The sequence below is a fragment of the Brachyhypopomus gauderio genome, unplaced genomic scaffold (genome assembly GCF_052324685.1).
Source record: "Brachyhypopomus gauderio isolate BG-103 unplaced genomic scaffold, BGAUD_0.2 sc153, whole genome shotgun sequence".
Lineage (NCBI taxonomy): Eukaryota > Metazoa > Chordata > Actinopteri > Gymnotiformes > Hypopomidae > Brachyhypopomus > Brachyhypopomus gauderio.
The window spans coordinates 306729-325165 of NW_027506974.1; the positions used below are offsets into that span (position 1 = coordinate 306729).

Consider the following 18437-nt stretch of genomic DNA (forward strand, 5'->3'; position numbering starts at 1 on the left):
TCCCTGTGATAAAAGGCTCAGCATCTGCACAGGCAGGGGTTTGTGGACACATTTGCACTCACTAGAAAGCAGCAGCAAGATAGATGTATTCAATCGAGCACTAAATTGGAGCTACGGTGGGGAGTGTAACCGTCAACACATCGATTCAGCACTGTTGGCCAGATATGGCAGGCCAGTGTTCTTCGGGGCCCCTGGGAGCCAGCAATATATATGCAGAAAATTGGAAATCAATGCAGGTTTATAATCATAGCAGAAGTAATACTGTTTAAGCAATTAAAGAAAATGGCAGCCGTCATTTTATTAAAGGTTGAGCTGTTCAAGTGAGTGGTTGAGTCTGTATGCTACCGTGCTAGAACAGTGTAAGACGCCCTCATTGGTCATATGAATGGGGCTGACATGGTGCTTTTAGATATGTTTTAAGTAGTCACAAAACAAACAAATATATAAATGTATTATTAATGTGGTTAAAGTATTCAAAATTCACTAGAGATATGCTACTGATTAATCCAAACCTTTGATTTTTGAGCATCATCACTTGTGGAATATGTGAAATAGGTCATAAATATCTGCATCTTCACATTTGCGTGGCTTTCCTGGACCACTTTTGTAAATCACTGCACAGAAATATGCAGCACTATGCCATTAACTGTGCAGGTAGATGTATTATTTCAAAGAGTGACAGCATCGTGGCCAGCACTCATTTTAATGTGAGATTATCCAGGAAAGTACAGGGGAAAATAAGACAGATGACTTATACTGAATGCCTCCTGTGCTTATCTGGTCCTGAGGTGGACACACCAAGCACATCACAGCGCAAATCTGATTACTCTAGGTCACGTTTCACTGACATTACCAGTGAGTATATTGTTCGGCATGCCTATATGATTTCAACAGAATGACATCGCTCATATGGTGTGTGTCGGTACTTACTTGTATATTTCTCATTTGTATATCTGCTTTATGACCCTTGTGCTGCAGTTCTGTGTTTTTATACTATAACATATCTGATTCTGCTCAGCTTTGGCCATTTGTAAATGAATCCAATCAACATGGAAACATTAAGCTCTGCAGTGCTGTATTTCCTCGGGGTTTGAAAACCACTGCTGAGTGGAACATCTCCATTGTTACCTGTTCATTCTGTAAATTCTTCTTTTTTTTTATTGACCAGAGGTCAGTAGAGCTTTTGAGAAGCTGCTTTAGAAAATCCACTAAGGCTAGTGAAGATAATAGGCTACAGCACAAAAATTGGTTATTTTCTTGACTGACACAAATCTAGAATCAGTTAAATTCACCAAAAAAATATTAATACTGAAAACTGCAATATTGAAAAAGTATAAATATGCATAACTTTAGTCCAGGACAGGTACAGTTAATGAATTGTTTTTGGTGCATATTGTAGTCGAATATATTTGATCAGAACCAATCACACGTCTGAGTGCAGCTGAGTCAACAGTATTTACAAAGTATAGAAATACATAAAGAATAAAAGTTTTCGGAAGGCATTGTCTCAAATTAGATTATAATTTGGGGTTAACATCTGATATACAGTCATTGTCATATACAGGACGCCAATTATAGTGTAATGTAAGAACAACAACATAATCAGGTTTAATGCAGATTATGAATTCATCACAATCTTAGCTGATGAGATGTGATTATGCGTATTCTTGTCTTATTTTACAGAGAATACAATTTAACTGCTGTGTGGCAAGTTTAATGGATAAATGGTTTAGGTTTGGTGACAGTTTTCTTATTTGCCTGTTGTTCAAAGGGATCTCTTAAGCTAATTTAAATATGGCAGTCTTGGAGTAAATGTGTTTGGGGAAATGTCATTTTTAATTAAATCCCAGGCCCTTAAAGATAAACAGACATTAATTTCACCTGGGGCATGTAGTTGTGCAAAGCCAAAGTAACATGTTGTATGTCTGTCATGGCCAATGATATGAACTAATGATATGAACTCTGACAAGCTTCATATTTGTCACACTAGAGAGACAAAACTGCTCATGACATTGATCCAGAAATTAGATCCAGTATTAGAAGTAGCAATATTACAGGTGATGTGTCTAGCAGTTACCAGTAACATAATGTTGATGCAATGTGATTTTAATACAAATCTTTATTGGCAGGACGTCATCTATCATGTTTATTTCACATTTATACTTATTTGGATGCTCCATTTTTCAACATGACCTGGCTAGAACATTTGGGAAAATATGTGTCATATCAATAGAATCGATTTTATATCCATCATTTTAACAGGATAAGCAAAAGTAGGTGACTATGTTTCTAGCTGTGATACAGCTCACCTTTGACTGCTGAAATGTTATTTCACATTAATTTCTATAGACTGCATCCTATAAAACTATATTAACAGTTTTATGTAAATTAGATGCATGTCTTTCCGGTAGCCTCCGTTGCACTCCTATGAATTCACATTATTATTCTTCTATCAATAGTCTGTATTATTGTTATACATTAATGTGGTAGTGTTTCTTCACCTAGTTTTGGAGGTTTCTTGGTTGTTGTGAATTACTGCACACATTTCCTCACATGTTTTAAAAATAGTAAAAGGATTTTGTTGTTGTTCTGACATTGAGTACTTAAATATTTCTTTCTGCATCTAAAGTGCATTATCCTTCCCAGAGGACTTGGTCCAAAGAAAGATGCAAAAACATTCACTGCTGTCCTAGTACACCTTGGGACTGGGCCAAAATTGCTATCTTAAACTCACTGTCAAATTTAGGGGACATTTTTTTGTTCCACGGTACGATATAAACAATGCGTTAGGTGTGTGTTTTAGTGGGCCAGCCTAATCCGCGCTCTGCTCTCCCGCGCACACGCGTTTGTCCGATCCACTCATTCGGCGGTTTCCGTGTTTCTCCGTCTGTTTCCGTATTTCTCCGTGTTTTTCCGTACACAATTTCCGCCTCCATTTTGTCGTCTTGTGTGAGGTTGGCAGAGCGCAAGAATATACAGGACTGTTAGCTAACTGGGTCGTTGAGGAAAAACACAAACAATCCAGTAATGGACGGGTAAGTGTACTTGTTATTACCCTTTTAAAGCAAAAAAAGGTTTTATGCGTGAGCACGCACAGTCTGCTCTCGCACCTAGGGGTTTATTACTTGTGTAGCCTTTACCTCATCTTATGGCGCTTCTTAGCATGCTAAGCTAAGCTAACCCATTGAATCTCCGAGCCAGTTAACCGCCCGCGGGCCTGAAAGTACAAACATTTGTAAGTTAAATGTATTTCTGTGTCGTCTAACCACTTGAAATTAAACACATGTACTTCACACGAGTCTTACATTTACACGGTGTGTGTGTAGCTGGCTGGCCAACTAACCAGCTAGCGTTAGCTGTGCGCGCGCCTGTTAGCATGTAGCCCCCCGCGCGCGCTAAGGCGTGTCGCCAAGGAAACCCTTTTGTTTGTGGTGGCTGGTGTTACCGCACGGCTCGGCTCTCCTATGTGCTCCTCAAATACAACAAACCCGATGTTAACCCAATAGTGACAGGTTATCAATCACCCTGGTCCTGTATTTGTTAGCTAGTGCATATTCAACGAGCTGTGGAAGAGTCAGCACGGCCGGGTAGCTACAGTGCTGGTGCGGCTAGCGGGCTAAGCGCTAGTGTAGCCGCCCGTGTAGCTCCGTGTATGACCAGACACACTGGACACATGTAGCCTGGACCTCACGTTAGGAGGTACCGGGCAGGGTCCCGGGGTCAAACAACACACTAATAATCACAAAAAAGGGGCCACTGGACACCCTGCTGCATCTGAGAGTGGTTAGATAACTAGCCAGCTATCTTAGGGTTTGTTTTACTCATGAGGTTATCTTGCAGGAGGAGGTCGGGCCCTGGGTACGTGTGAGTGTAATGCTACACTCCCACTCTGTGCTCTTGTATATATGTTTTATATTGTATGTTTTATAATAACAGTTTAAAGGGAAAGGTCCGTCTGGCCACATTCTTCCCCGCCCGTGTTTGCTAACCTGGCCCTCCGTCTCACCTACGAGGCCTGTGTTTGCTCATGGGCCACACACACACGCACGTTCATGTCGCCTAAGATTGTGCGAAACAAACCAAACTGTGTTCAATCTGCTCCATATGAACATCTCCTGTGTTTAATGTTAATAACCAACACGATCGTGCTTTTGTTTTAACAGCATCAGCGACGTTGCAGTTGGTGTAAAGGTAAGCCTCATTCTCCTCAACCGTGCACCTAATGGAGTCCTATGACATTTTTGTGCAGTCCATAACAAGGGTCTTACAAAGCATTTTTGTGAAAATGTGTAAGGTTTATATTGTCATAAAGGCTTAATACTTTGATAATCCTTTATAAAAAATAAACAGGTGATCTGTTTCCATTCTGGTTGCAATTTTGTGGTCTAAATTCGGGTGCAGTGGGGTGGTATGTTGCATTCATTTATTCCCGGTAAAAGTTTTATTTGTATTCATATAATACAAAACACAATCTCAGGAACAGTCTGATTTTTTACAGGTAAAAACATTTTATTGAGTAGATCATTTTAAAAGGTCACTTTTCTGTGAAACCACGTTTTATAGCCAAATCTAATCTTCTTGACTTTAACAGTAACTTTTATACACCTGTTGTTGCTTCACCGTGTACGCATGGCTTTTTTTTCACTGAGACAGCAGCCTTGCTTTTAATCCTCGACTGTTTCCACTGTGCAGTTATGAAACAGTAGCAAGGCCTGAAGGAACCACAACAGAAATTTAATCCTGTTACCATAACAGATATTGGGTTTCTTGGGCATCTGTTGTAATGGTAATCAGAGAGATGGCACATGCTTGTATAGTTCAAAGATGCCATTTTGTATTAGCTTCATTTAATCCTTTACCATATTTCAACTTTTGTTAAGGAAAAGTGAGAACTCTAAGGCTTTTGTTGAGGCTCAGTGAGAGGATTTACACTTTATCCTTTATCCTTTTACACCTCATCCTTTGTTCTCAGCTCAGAATTATAGGTAAATTATTTACCAGAAACAAACCGTCTTGTGTGACGACCATATTGCAGATGGATAAAAAAATATATTACCTGCACAAAAATTCTAAAAGCCACATGTTTTCCACCATAATTACAACAGTAGTCACATCATGTATCATTAGCTATCCCGTTGTAGTGCAGTCTGGAGTGTGGCATGATTTATACGTCGGTGAGTGGCCCTCAATTACACCAATGTCAATGAGGCTTATTGGTTAAAAAATTGTTATGGATTGTTAAAAGTGGAAAGTTTTATACAGTCCTATGTACATTCATGGGATAAGCACCCACGCATCATTATTTTATCTTAACATTTACAGCTGATAAGTGACCAATAGGTTGAAAACCACTGTTTCATAATTACTGGTAAGTAATTTAATGAGGGCTGAATTCAGTGAGGGCTTGTCTGGGTAAAAGGCAGCGGCCATGTCTGCATTGTTAAATCTAATTTCCTCACTGTTCAATCTTTCTAGTGTAGGTCTTTTTTTTTTTTTTTTGCCAAAAACTGAGAATCTCAGTAAATCTGCTGTCATTCAAGTGATTCCCCTGAGAATCATGTTTAGAGGATGGTCTATATGCTCATCTATCAAAAGGGTTTTTTGAAAGACATTTTCACCAGATCATGGCCGTCTTGGAAAGTGATGTGGTTTGTCTCCCTCTTTTTTGGAGAGGTTAGAGATTGGTAATATTATTCTTTGGGATTGAGGCACCCTATTGGTTTACCGGTAACATGGTTGTACACGCGTGACACTTATATTTGGGGAAATAGTTTTTTGCTTTGTTTACATATCCTATGTTGTTGGGCTGTATGATGTCCCTTATAAATAAAGAGACAAATAAGCCATAGGCGACCGCAGAATAATTTGTTTTTTGAATGGATAGAGAATTGCCAAGACCATTAAAGTTTATTATTTGATCTTCAGTGGCTGATATTTTTGTCATTGAAAGAATAAAGGAGATTTAGAAGGTGTCCTTTGGATATTTGATGCAGGACCACCTCAGGTTTCCATCTCCGGCTTTCATAATATTAGACTGTCAGTAATTGAATGGGGCTTGTTTATGTCCAAGATGGTTAGGACAAAACTTGTTCTTTCCAGAAATGCTCACTGATGGGAGATCTCCTAACTTAGTTTGTGTTCAACCAACAGCATTTTCCCTCCTTCAAAATTACATTAACCCATTTGTGTGTGGATTTTTATTTATTTATTTACGTATTTTAATAGCATTTATTGTTTTCAGTTCCATCTTTCAGACATTTTTGTTCATTTAATTTTGATGCAATGTTTGACTAAGGCACAGTGTGATGGGGGGAATAAATCATATATCCACTTAAGCCACATTTGTCATCTCTGACAAACATGAGAGAAAAGGGAATTTTCCCCTCCTTTTCTCAAAACATTAATGCGAGGTGCATCAGTGCTTTTGGCTATTCCTGCCTTTAAACAAAGACGTAAAGCCCAGAGTAATGGGTTTAGTTGGGATTAAGTATTGCACAAAAAGTAAGAATTTGATTAATCCCACAGTCTCTTTATACGCAAGCTCTGCAATCATTGGACTTAACTGTAAGTGTTATAACGAGGACTTTAATCACAACTCCACGGTGGTCGTGTGGGTAAGCTGGTAGGATGTGTGTGGTGTATGGGTTGCACCATTGGCTACTGGCCCTTCAAGTCACTTTTAGCTGTACTCTGTGCATCTGGCTGGCCACTGCTCCACACATGTTGGGTTGTTTCCTGTGGGGGTGGGAAAGCCAAAAGGTTTATGCATACTGGTTTCTCATGCAGTCCTCAATGAAGTGCATTTAGCAGTATCTTGAATATGGGAATTTTCTTAATTAGCACACAGGTTTGATTATATAATGTTTTTTCTTTGCTTTAGAGAGGATCGGATGAGCTGTTGTCCAGCAGCATGTACAACAGTCCCAATTCAGGGATGAGCAGTATCAGCGGTAAGCAGATTTTCTCTCTCTCTCTGTTTGGAACAACGTTTACATACGTTTGTTCTCCTCCACCAGCAGCACTAAAAGAAATCGGAGGATTATGTTGCAGTGCGTTGTGTTAGCAGAGCTGATATTCTAGAAGGATGGCTTATGAGTAACCTCATACTCCTTTGTAGGTGGGCACCCACACATTCTAACATGTGCCTGGAATTGTGATTGTGTGCTGCGCATCTTATTATGGCTACTCAGAAACATGTTTTGTGTGAGCTGCTCTGAGAACAAAATGCTGTTATTCAATTTAGGAAACTTTGCTACAAAGGCATTCGATTAATCATCCTAATAAGGATCCGGACATATCAAGAAAATGGAAATGGCAGCTGTTTGTTACCTGTAACGTGTGTGTGTATATATAGGAAATGTATATTTTGTTTGGTCATCTGCATGGAGGGTTTTAGACTCCAGTATACCGACACACAAGGCTTTTGGCGACCTTCATTCTTAATCACAACAATTGTACGATTGTGTGTAGCAAAAGGGGCAAAACGTCTGTGTGGTTCTTCGCCCTTACTGTTTTAGATGGAACATCCAATGGAAGCGACAGTAAGAAACTGAGGGTTGAAGAAAGGGTCGGAGATGCTCCACCATCACGCGTGCTCCACATCAGAAAACTCCCCAGTGAAGTCACAGAAACGGAGATCATTGCTTTAGGGTTGCCATTTGGAAAGGTCACCAATATCCTCACCCTGAAAGGCAAAAACCAGGTGAGTGGGAGAGGCGATTGTCTTTTGAACGTGCCTTAATGTTCAATAACGTGACGACGTTGCTCATCTATATAATCTCGCGTTATTATAAAGCACAATGCGTCTCACTTTATAATGTTGCCTTGCGCAGGCGTTTCTAGAGCTGAGCACAGAGGAGGCAGCCATCACCATGGTGAACTACTACTCGGCTGTTACACCGCACGTCCGAAACGTCCCTGTCTTCATACAGTATTCCAATCACAAGGAGCTCAAAACCGACAATACAAATCAGGTAGCGAAAAAGACTCCACTAACTCCAGAGTCCATTGTAGAACTTTAGAGGACCGAGGCCGGTCTGGCCAGCCGCCGGTTCTGAGTGTGTGTGCTGTGTTTTCAGTCAGGCGGTACCCCCACGTCGGGCTCTAGCGACGGTACCGTCTCTTCACCCTCCAGTCCAGTGCTGAGGATTATCATTGACAACATGTTCTACCCCGTCACCCTGGACGTACTGCAACAGGTAGGTGCCTCACACACCTGTAGCAGACAGGATGTGATTATATTGGTGAGTGATATTTGCTGATGGTGATGGGTAGGGGTGTGTTTAAAAAATCGATTTTTCGATTCAAATGGATCTTCATTTGAATGATTCGATATCGATTTATTAAACCTGAGATCGATCTTTAGAATTGGGCAGTTTTCCCCGCATATGCGTACCGTTTTAACGTCTCGCATTTTATCTCGCGTCACGTGCTTGAATTCCACCTTGTTTAGGTGTATGAACCCAGCAAACATGACTTTGTTCATTGCGCTGAAGCATGGCGCGCGCGGTTACAAAATTCGAGAGGTGCACGGACCCTCACGCCGGTCGTGATGCGTCAAGTATAAAGCTGTGAAGTTTTCTCAAAAGCTGGCAATATTGTTACTGCACAAAGGAGCTGTCTCACTCCTCAACATGTTGATCAGCTCCTTTTCTTGCAGAAAAATTTGACAATCTCCAAGATGTCAGAAAGCAGTCATGAAAAAATCTTAGTTTTTGGACCTTAATGTTTACAATATTCAGAACTATGTTCATAAATGTTTTTGTTACATGCTAAAAAAAAAACAACTTTATTTGCACTTTAAAAGGCTGTTCAAAACTGCTTTTAACGCATTTTCTGGTAAAGGAGCTATGTGGAAGTATGTGCATTAATTGATATAAAAAAAGAATGTAACTGTTCACAGTATAAACACCAATATCTTAATACATTTTAATAAAGTTTGAGTGTTCCTTGTATCATTACAACATTTCACATTCAAACAACACTTTTTTATTGTAACTGAAATTTCCCTACAAGAATCGATAACTGATCGAATCGAAAATCGAATAGAATCGGGACCTTGTGAATCGGAATCGAATCGAACTGGGAAATCAGTAGTGATACCCACCCCTAGGTGCAGCCTGTGTGTATAATAAGTTACCATAATGAACAGGCATATATATCCTTCAGTTATGTTATTGGATTTGGTTTACTTATTTAGTGAATTTTATTCATTTTGTGATGGTATTAAGTCATAATGAATTGTTGACATTTGTGTCACACTGGCTATTTTCATGTAGCTCAGTTCATTGCAGTATTATTTTGCAGCGGATCAGTAATATAAAACTAATGTAGGTGATTTTGCACTTGAACGCATTAGTAAGGATTATAATTGCTCTGTTAATCTTCAAAGATCATATGAACACCTTTGATGCTCTTTGGAAGTTCAGTGAGAAACTTTCCTGTAGCTCAGTGTGAAGACACTCTTGTACACACCAGCAACACGGTTATTTAAAGGTTCGGTAGTGCTGCTTCTGCTAAGTTGAAAAATAAATGTTATTAGTTGTATTTTATTATTGCGTTAGTAGTTTCTGCCTCGTGCTTTGATGCATTTTATATACGGATTATGGCGTGCAAAACAATATCAGTAATTGAAATCAGTCACTGCAAGGTGTTAATTGGCCATTATTGGCACTGAATGTCCATAACTGCACATTCTCCATTCGCCAGTTTTTATTCACCACAGTTCCTCTCCATCCGTGAGAGATGTAATTTTTTACAAATGACCGAAGTTTGTGCTTCCAGTGCATTCTGATGTTTGTCTCATCTTTATTGTAATTCTGTTTTTTATATGTTTTTCTCCCTTTTTTTGTTGATAGATCTTCTCAATTCTCTCCTTTCTCTGTCAATAGATCTTCTCAAAGTTTGGCACAGTCATGAAAATCATCACATTCACAAAGAACAATCAGTTTCAGGCCTTGCTACAGTACAATGATGCAACTAGCGCACAGCAAGCCAAAGTGGTGAGTGTTGCGTTTATCGGAGTTCATGGTCGACGTGCTGTGAAGTGAACAGGCCGCACCTCTGATGGGTTCTCTTAAAATAATCCCCATGCTCTCTGTCTCAGGCTCTTGATGGTCAGAACATATATAATGCCTGCTGTACGCTCCGCATAGACTACTCCAAACTTGTGAACCTGAATGTGAAGTACAATAACGATAAGAGCAGGGACTACACCAGACCCGAGCTGCCTGCAGGTGACGGCCAGCCCGCTGTAGACCCCTCTGTGGCAGCAGCCTTTAGCAAGGACTCGAACTCCCTGCTCGGTAAGATACCAGGTATCTCCCTCTTTTTTTTTTCTCCTCTTTCTATATGTCTGTGTGGGCTTGGGGCTTGTCTCTTGGTTTTTCAGAGTTGCGTATGTCTGTAAATATAGTTCGGTCAAAAACGATAAAATGGCGTTTGTGCAAAAAAAAATAATGTCGGAACTGCATGATTATGACCAAAGTTGTGATTGATCGGTTTAAAAATGTATGAAAACGGTGTAAGCGGCTCACCGTATGGATGAAGGGAAGCGCTAGCACACGGTGACTCCTAATTAACACGGATTTGCTCTCAGGTTAGGTGCAATGTTGTGTAGATATGCTTTCTTACGACGCAGTTGACCTTTTGGTAGTGATCTGTTCATAAGGTCTCTTAATTCAAATATTTGACATTTTCCCCCCGTGACATTCAAACAAGTTTATATTAAGCTTGTTACTGAAAATACCACTCCATCCCAACTTCTTTTAACCAAATCAAAGAATATATTTTACTTATAAGAAGCAATATTTATATTAACATCCCAGAAACGACACGTCTGCTTTACAACACTGTTTAGAATTGAAACTTTTTAAAGGAGCTGTTGAGCAGAATCAGAAGGTTGAAGTTGAGCTGTGCCCTCAGCAGCGCCCCCTCTGACCCACTGGTGTAACTGCAGGTGCACTGAGTCCCCTGAGCGCGGCAGCGGCGGCCGCAGCGGCCGCAGGGAGGGTCGCTCTGTCCGGACACTCGGGCGCCAGCGGGGTCCTTCTGGTCAGCAACCTGAACGAAGAGGTACGACCTTCACGCACCGTGTTGGGCTCTGCCCTCCGTTACACCGTCCAGAGTGTGTGTCCTGGCGTTGGCTTTTACTCACGCCATTTCTCAGTGTGTTCATGTTTATTTTGATAACCATAAAATACAACGGATGAACTAAATGCCCTACGGCAGGTTGGAATTGCATCCGTTTGGTTGGTTTTCTCATGCGCCATAAACCCTAGCACTAAGGTTTTTTTGCTCGAATTTTGCCTTTGGGATGTCTGAACATGACGGTCCCCTTTCATAGTTTTAAGTAATTAAATCACTTTGCCTTGGACCTTTTTATGTTTTGTCTAACAGTGTCTAATTGGCAGTACTGAGAATTCAACACAATGTTTGGTGTGGGATGATAACTGTAATTCAAAAACTGTTAATATTTTCACCAACTTTGCTAATCAGCTCTTTGCTTGCATGTGTCTGCTTGTATCTGTCTTCCAAAAGTTATTTCTGTCCATTAAATTACCTATGGCCCTGTCCTTATTTTGCTGTTTCTCAAACCTGGTCATTGTCTCTAACTTTCTCTTTCTCTCTCTGTCCGCCTGCTTTCTGCTATATTTAATTGAGTGGTTTAAATGTTGGTATTAATGTTTGTCTAAGCTTTGCTCTCTCCTGGCCTCCTGGCACTTTTGAAACTTGAGAACATGTATGAAATAAAATGGTAACTCATGTGTCTTATGAGAAGTCTCAATGTTAACGTGGCTCTCCGTATTTGGTAACTGCGTTAAGTGTTTTTGCCAGGTCGGCCATGGCTATCTCTGTTCACACCGTAACTTTGACAGGTGGTGTGTTTGTCTAACCCAGCATGGCCATCACAGGGTATTTGGGCCATACTGCACGACTGTGAACAGTTTACTTGCTTTCCAGATCTGCCATGCTTATCCTGAACTTATGTCTGCTGCATGCCTTTTTCCCTCATGATGTTATTGTTCTCATTACCAGAGGCTTTTTTAATTTGAAATGAATGTATCTTACCCTAATATTGGGTGACTACATTGGCACAATTATTTGCTGTTTTAAACTAGAATTGCATAGAGCAGCCATTTTCTGACCAAACTCCTGCATTTCCTGTGTACTGACCTGTATTATATATTTTTGTCCCCTCCCCCACTTTTTTTTTCTCCTTTATTCTGCATTTGTCTCCCTCCCCCTCCCCCCAATCATTCCCTGTTTTCTCCCCTCTACCCCTCTATCTCTCTCTAAATCCCTCTCTTCTCATCCCCACGTCTGCCCCTCCCTGGCCACGCCTCACTGTTCATGCTCTCTGCTTGAACAAATATGTTCCACGGATGAACTTGCCCCCAATTAACTGCCTTGAACCATGATCCATGACCACCTCACCATTCTGCGGGAAACCACCCTCCGTTATGGATGATCTGTTCATCTCCGCTCTTCCTCGACTCTTCTCTCTACCTGTCTCACGCTGCTTACTCTTCTCTCCTTCTAAAGATGGTTACGCCCCAAAGTCTGTTTACCCTCTTCGGTATGTTCTTGTTAGCACTCTACCTTTTTTTTTGTTTTGTTTTAATTTTTTATTTTATTTTGTATTTTCCCTCTATTTTACGTGCTGTTTTTATTTGATGTTCACCTCTGTTGGCTTTTAGAATGCTAGTTTTTATTTTCATTTTTATTTTTTAGTTTTCCCCCACTTTTTCCCCTCTTTCTCTCATAGTGCTTTTGTATTTAATTTAATGCATGCATATGTTTTTGCATGTGTGATCACCCCCAGAGCTTAATTTAAAATTATTTTGAGTTATTCCACAACCTCTGGCTTCTATTCAGACTGTGATCAGTTTTCTTCATTAGGGAAAATGTTCTGTCTCTCTTCATTATGATAAATCTATCTATCTTTCCACTCTAAGTTTCCCTCTGTTAAAGGCTAACTGTTCCTCCCTCTCCCCCCCTCCTCCTCCTGCCTCTTGCTGCTTGTTGCTCTAATGCAGGGGTGTATGGTGACGTGCAGCGTGTGAAGATCCTCTATAATAAAAAAGACAGTGCATTGATACAGATGGCTGATATGAATCAAGCCCAGCTCGGTAAGATTTATTTCCTGCAATTACCCTTCTATTAAGGCAGTGGTCAAGGAGCACACACTGCCCTTTGCTGGACTTTCCCAATACAAGGGATTGAGTGCTTCATTTAATACATAATTTTGTTCTTGTATTTATAGTTTTCTGTAATTCCTGTAGGATTTAAGTGTACTCACCCCAATTATTGACACTTAAAAACTTTATTTTCACATTGTTTGTTTTACCCAGCTAATGCCAGTGTCTACTAAGTAAACAAATTAGGTTTCCGAGTCAGCTTAGAGTTCAACCAAATCGCATTACAATCACTGCTACAAATGCATTGCCATTTATCTACTTTTTAAAAAATTTAGATAAATTACAACAAAGAAAAAATCACAAGACCTAGCTTATCAAATATGGCTTTAACAGTGCTAAGTGATGGACCACACTGGTGTCTGGGTTTACTGTGTGTTGATGGTGCTTTGTGTCTTACCTCAAATTAAAACTGCAGTGCACAAAGGCGCTGTAGAATATATTGTTAATCATTATTGCAGCATTGGCCTTTGCATTAAAGATAACAGAAAGCTACAACATGCAAATGAGCCCTCTAATCACAGTGTTTGCTTGATGTCAGCATTCTGACTAATCACAGATGTTCTTTGTGGGGTTTTTTTTTTTTTTTATGAATCCAGACATTCACGTCATCTCACAGAACAGTGCAAGTCTAACTATACTAGAGTTAATCTCTGTATTTTTAAATATTTTACATTTCATTAGGAAGTAGTGGTACCTAACAATTTATTGTAGGGCAATGTTGAAGCTGTGCTCTGGAAGATGAATGTGCCTTGTTTTTTCAAACTTGTTTTGAAGTCTTGAGTGTGTGACTGTCGCCATATGACAATAGTATCGGTACTGTCAGCCAGCTGTGCTTTCAGCGAGCAAACGTAAACCCTTAGTTGCTTGGTAATTATGATTCTCAGAATTTATTCAGACTATGAAATACACACGCCGTTCATTAAGCCTTCATGTCCTTTCCCTCCCATTTTTTTAACTAGATTTGCTCTCCGTCTTTTGAACTGTCTCAGAAATTTAACTGCCTTCTCATGCTTGTGATTGGCCCACACACATATCGATGCATACTGTGTATGCTATTTTGAGTGCATAAAAAGCACGTTGTGCAAAATCAGCAAGGAAGACTTCTCTTCCTTGATAATGAGTAGAAATCTCTCAGGCAGTGTGACCACTGCTTAATATGGAAAGGCGAATATATGTAGTGCATATATATTACATATATTTTCATGGTTAAAATGTATAGAAATATTTAATCTATTGCATATATTATAGTAGATTTTACACGTAAGAACAGTTTGTAGTGGGACAGGTGTGCATTAGCCAGTTTATATTTTTTGCAAGGTGGGAGTCCCTCATTCTACATTATGAGCTAATTAAATGTGTGAGCTAGCTCAATGTGTAATTTGCAAGATATGCTCTATAATATAAAGGTCTGTAATTATGGAGTACTGCGTGTTCATGCAAAATCTTCTAGAGATTTGTTTTTAAAGCTCTTTTTTTTTTCCTCCACAAGCCTTTCTGTCAACTAAGAGGTTTTGTGTTTACTTCCAGGATTCCTTCTAAAGTGTTCTAGCCTTATTAATCGTTGCTGGAAGAGAAGTGGTGGATAGCTGCTAGTTCACACAGTGGTGGTGGTGGCTGACTTCTTAGGAAACCCAAAGCATTCTTTGTTTAATGTAATTTGTTTAAAAAACATTAATGCTTATAGCTAAATCTCTGCAATTCTATAAAAGCTGATAATTGACCCATCTTTAACCTGGAAGTACTTGGACTTGCATTACATAGCACTGAAATTACGGAAGTACATTCAGCTATAAAATTATTACTTGACACTTCTATTATTAAATTCTTATGAAAATTCAGTCAGTAAATTCTTATTCATTCCCATGAGGACAATTCCCTGTTTGATTTTGGCAGTCATCTAAAGTTAGAATTCGCAGTTAAAACCAAGTTAAAATGGTTATTAAAAAAAAAAAAAGAATCCAGGGTGTACACACACAGGAGTTTAGTGTTTTTCCAAAGATGTATATTAAGTAGTATTGCTATAACGGCTTTTAATTTACATTTTTACCTTTTTCAAGTAATTTAATTTTTTCCAGTAATGAGTAAATTTTCATCCAGTTACACATAAAATTGAAATCTAAAATGCTAAAATTAATCAAGCGGCCATTATTCCACATTACATCCCCGAAATGCATCTGTATAGGTGTATAAATGCTGTGGGATTAAATGTAAGATGTACATGTTTATTTCATGCTTTCAGATTATATTACTTTATATTACAATTTACTACATTTCTCAGCAAATGCAGAAATATGTAAACTGTATACCTTTATTGGAAATTACTGTGTATAAGTTAGTAATACCAGTAGTCATAGCTCTAATGTCATGGTACAGAGTATAAAACTAGATCCTGTCTTGCTCAGTGGTAAATAATTGGAATTGTGTTGTTGAAGCTTGAAGTGTTTAAATGAGCAGGTTTGCTTGTTTCTGCCTTCTCATTTTGTTTGTATTCTTAGCTATGAGTCATCTTAATGGACAGAAGATGTATTCAAAGATCATCCGTGTGACCATGTCCAAACACCAGACGGTTCAGTTACCCAGGGATGGTTTGGATGATCAGGGCCTCACCAAGGATTTTACCAACTCACCTCTACATCGTTTCAAGAAGCCAGGCTCCAAGAACTTCCAGAACATCTTCCCTCCTTCTGCCACCCTTCATCTGTCAAACATCCCGTAAGTGCAGCCATCTTGCTTACCTCTTTTTCTTTCTTTCACATGTCAGAACACTTAACTATTGTCCTGTCAATGTTACAGACAAGACATTACTGAAGATGACCTCAGGGTACTGTTCACCAACTCCGGAGGCACTGTGAAAGCTTTCAAGTTTTTCCAGTATGTTTCTTTGCTTGCTTGTCTGGTGAAGTTACCTAACTAAATTGAAATTTTTCAATTTATTTTCTGTGGCTTTTGTCTTTTTGTAACCATTTTACTTTTTTTTTATGCAGAGATCGTAAAATGGCTCTACTCCAGATGTCTACAGTCGAAGAGGCCATTCAGTGTCTGATTGATCTCCACAACTATAACATGGGTGACAACCATCATCTGAGGGTCTCCTTCTCCAAATCAACAATTTAAAAGAAGCCGAGGCGTCCTGATCAGTCTTATTTTCTAGCGTTACCTGTTGACTGTTTTGGTACACGGGACCGTAGTTTGACCCTTTTTTTTCCTTTTGTTTTACCAGTCATTCCTTGAGAAAATATGGGTGAAAAATGTAATGGAAATTAATCTGGAGGGAGAAAGATGAAGTTTTACCCTGTTTCCCAGTGTCCCTGATGTATGATAGCAAGTCATGTACCTTCCCCAGTTCTTCACTAGAGGAGGTCGGTACCTCTTTTTAGTAAAATTAGTTAACAAGAATGTGCCTTACTGAGCAAACTAGCATAAACATCCATTCTTTTTTCATACACCCAAGACGTCAGCCACATAGGGACATAGGCTTATTTGTTGTGAAGGTGTAAAGTTTTGTAAAAACAGCAGTTTTGCTTTTCTTTTTTTTTCTCTCCCATGAGTGAATTGTACAGTGTGCGAATCCTGCCTCAGAATTCAAGCCCACATTTGCTTGCTTTTTGTGTTCATTTGTCTGTTTTTGTTTATCCTCATTTGATTTTGTTATGGTTGAGGAGCTTGGCGAAATATCCAGTGAAATGTATATAACAGACAACTCTAGTGGTTCATTACAAAGCATACTGTTCAACACAAGCTGTAATACACGCCTGGATATCCCAAGGTATTTTTAAAAGCATTTATTTTAATGTACTACCTTTTTCTTTTTAGGCATTTGTGTTGCAGGGGCTTTGTTTTGTCTTTTTGTTTGTTTTGTGGACTTACTCAAAGGATGTTTTCTGCATGTGCTAACAGGTCTAGTTAGTTTTGAGAATCTTTGTTCAGGTAACAGCTGTTGCATGCGTTAGTAAAGGCTGACCAACGTGAGCCTGGAGAGTTGACGTGAGCAGTGCAGAAGTAGGCCAGCCTGGTGGGACCAAAGTTTGTGCCTTTAGTCTTAAGTTTCTGTAAACCAATTTTTAGGAGATCCCTGTTTTATATTTCCCAACAGCAGAACCCACAGACAAGTTAATGCTCGATCCTCTTAGCAAGGAAGAAGAGAACTAACGGTTATAAGGAAATGTAACAACCTACCTTCACCCATTTGCTTCCAGAACCTCATGGGGGTGCGTTTCTCACATGAATGGACTGTACATTTTGAGATCGTGGTAAAGAAGTTATGTATAATTTTTTTTTAAATACATATTTAGAAATGTAAGATTCAGTATAGTTTGGACATGGCACAATTAAAAAAACATTTTTTCTAACAAAGTGGGAAGGCTTGACTTGGTTGTGTGTGTTTTTATCTTCTCTTTCTCTCTGTCTTTTTCTCCGTCTCTCTCTCCCCCCTGTACTTTGCTTTTACGTCTGTGGCATGCTCAATAAATACTTCTGTAGCTCTTCATCTTCTTTCTGTCTCCTTTCTCTTCCTCTCTCTCCTGTCTTTTTCCTGCTCCTCTAGTGAGACGTCTTCCCTTAGGATGGAACATTTTTATGAAACTTTGTTTTTGGAGATGATGATCTAATAGGGTGAGGAGAGAACGCCAGGTAGCGTGGAGCTTCAAAATATCTACCCTGAAAATTCATTACCAGCCCTTTTTCTGCAACTGGTCTCTTGTTTATGTTCTCTGCCTGTCTGTCGTCCTGCTCATGTCTTTTTTCTTTTTTTTTTTCCTTTCCAAAACCTCGTTGGGATCATGGTCGTCCCCACTGAGACTGCTGTCATATTTCACATTCATTGTAATTTTTTTTTTAACCACAGTAGCATTTAGGAGCCAAAAATGATTTTAAAATTATGGTCATGTTGATAACTTCAGTTCCTTATTTTTGACACAGAACCTGAGGTTAGTTGAATGTTTAAACCTGAACAGCAGACCAGTCAAGTTGCACATTAATTTACCCACTTCTAATGGCAAATTCTATATCAGGGGGGAATCTATGGGGACTGGTGTGCCAGACGCCCTGTATTGATATAATTAGGGCATCTGTTATCAGGTCTTGGACTGAGGCATTTACTATCCTTGATGATGGTGATTTTTGTATACAGTAATTTAGCAAGCAAAATAGTTTTTATCCTCTAGACTATTCTTGCAAGCATAATGTTAAATAATGTGTTAAGCTGATGTAGCAAAAATTCATAAATGTTTCCAGTAAACA

General features: G+C 39.3%; 1 protein-coding gene across 2 annotated transcripts; it reads left to right on the forward strand.

Moving 5' to 3' along the window:
- The first annotated feature begins 2864 nt into the window (after positions 1–2864).
- ptbp2a (polypyrimidine tract binding protein 2a) lies at positions 2865–17683 on the forward strand. Of its 2 annotated transcripts, none has more exons than XM_076994612.1 (14): positions 2865–3035; positions 4164–4191; positions 6881–6950; positions 7518–7702; positions 7833–7973; positions 8079–8198; positions 9891–10001; positions 10106–10316; positions 10958–11073; positions 12544–12577; positions 13038–13130; positions 15695–15911; positions 15993–16070; positions 16184–17683. In XM_076994612.1, exons 1-14 carry the CDS (start codon positions 3028–3030, stop codon positions 16311–16313), a joined length of 1542 nt encoding a protein of 513 aa, XP_076850727.1. In that variant the 5' UTR covers positions 2865–3027; the 3' UTR covers positions 16314–17683. The 2 variants fall into 2 exon arrangements, with proteins under 2 accessions (XP_076850727.1, XP_076850726.1); XM_076994611.1 differs by lacking the exon at positions 2865–3035 and adding an exon at positions 3439–3858.
- Positions 17684–18437: the final 754 nt, after the last annotated feature.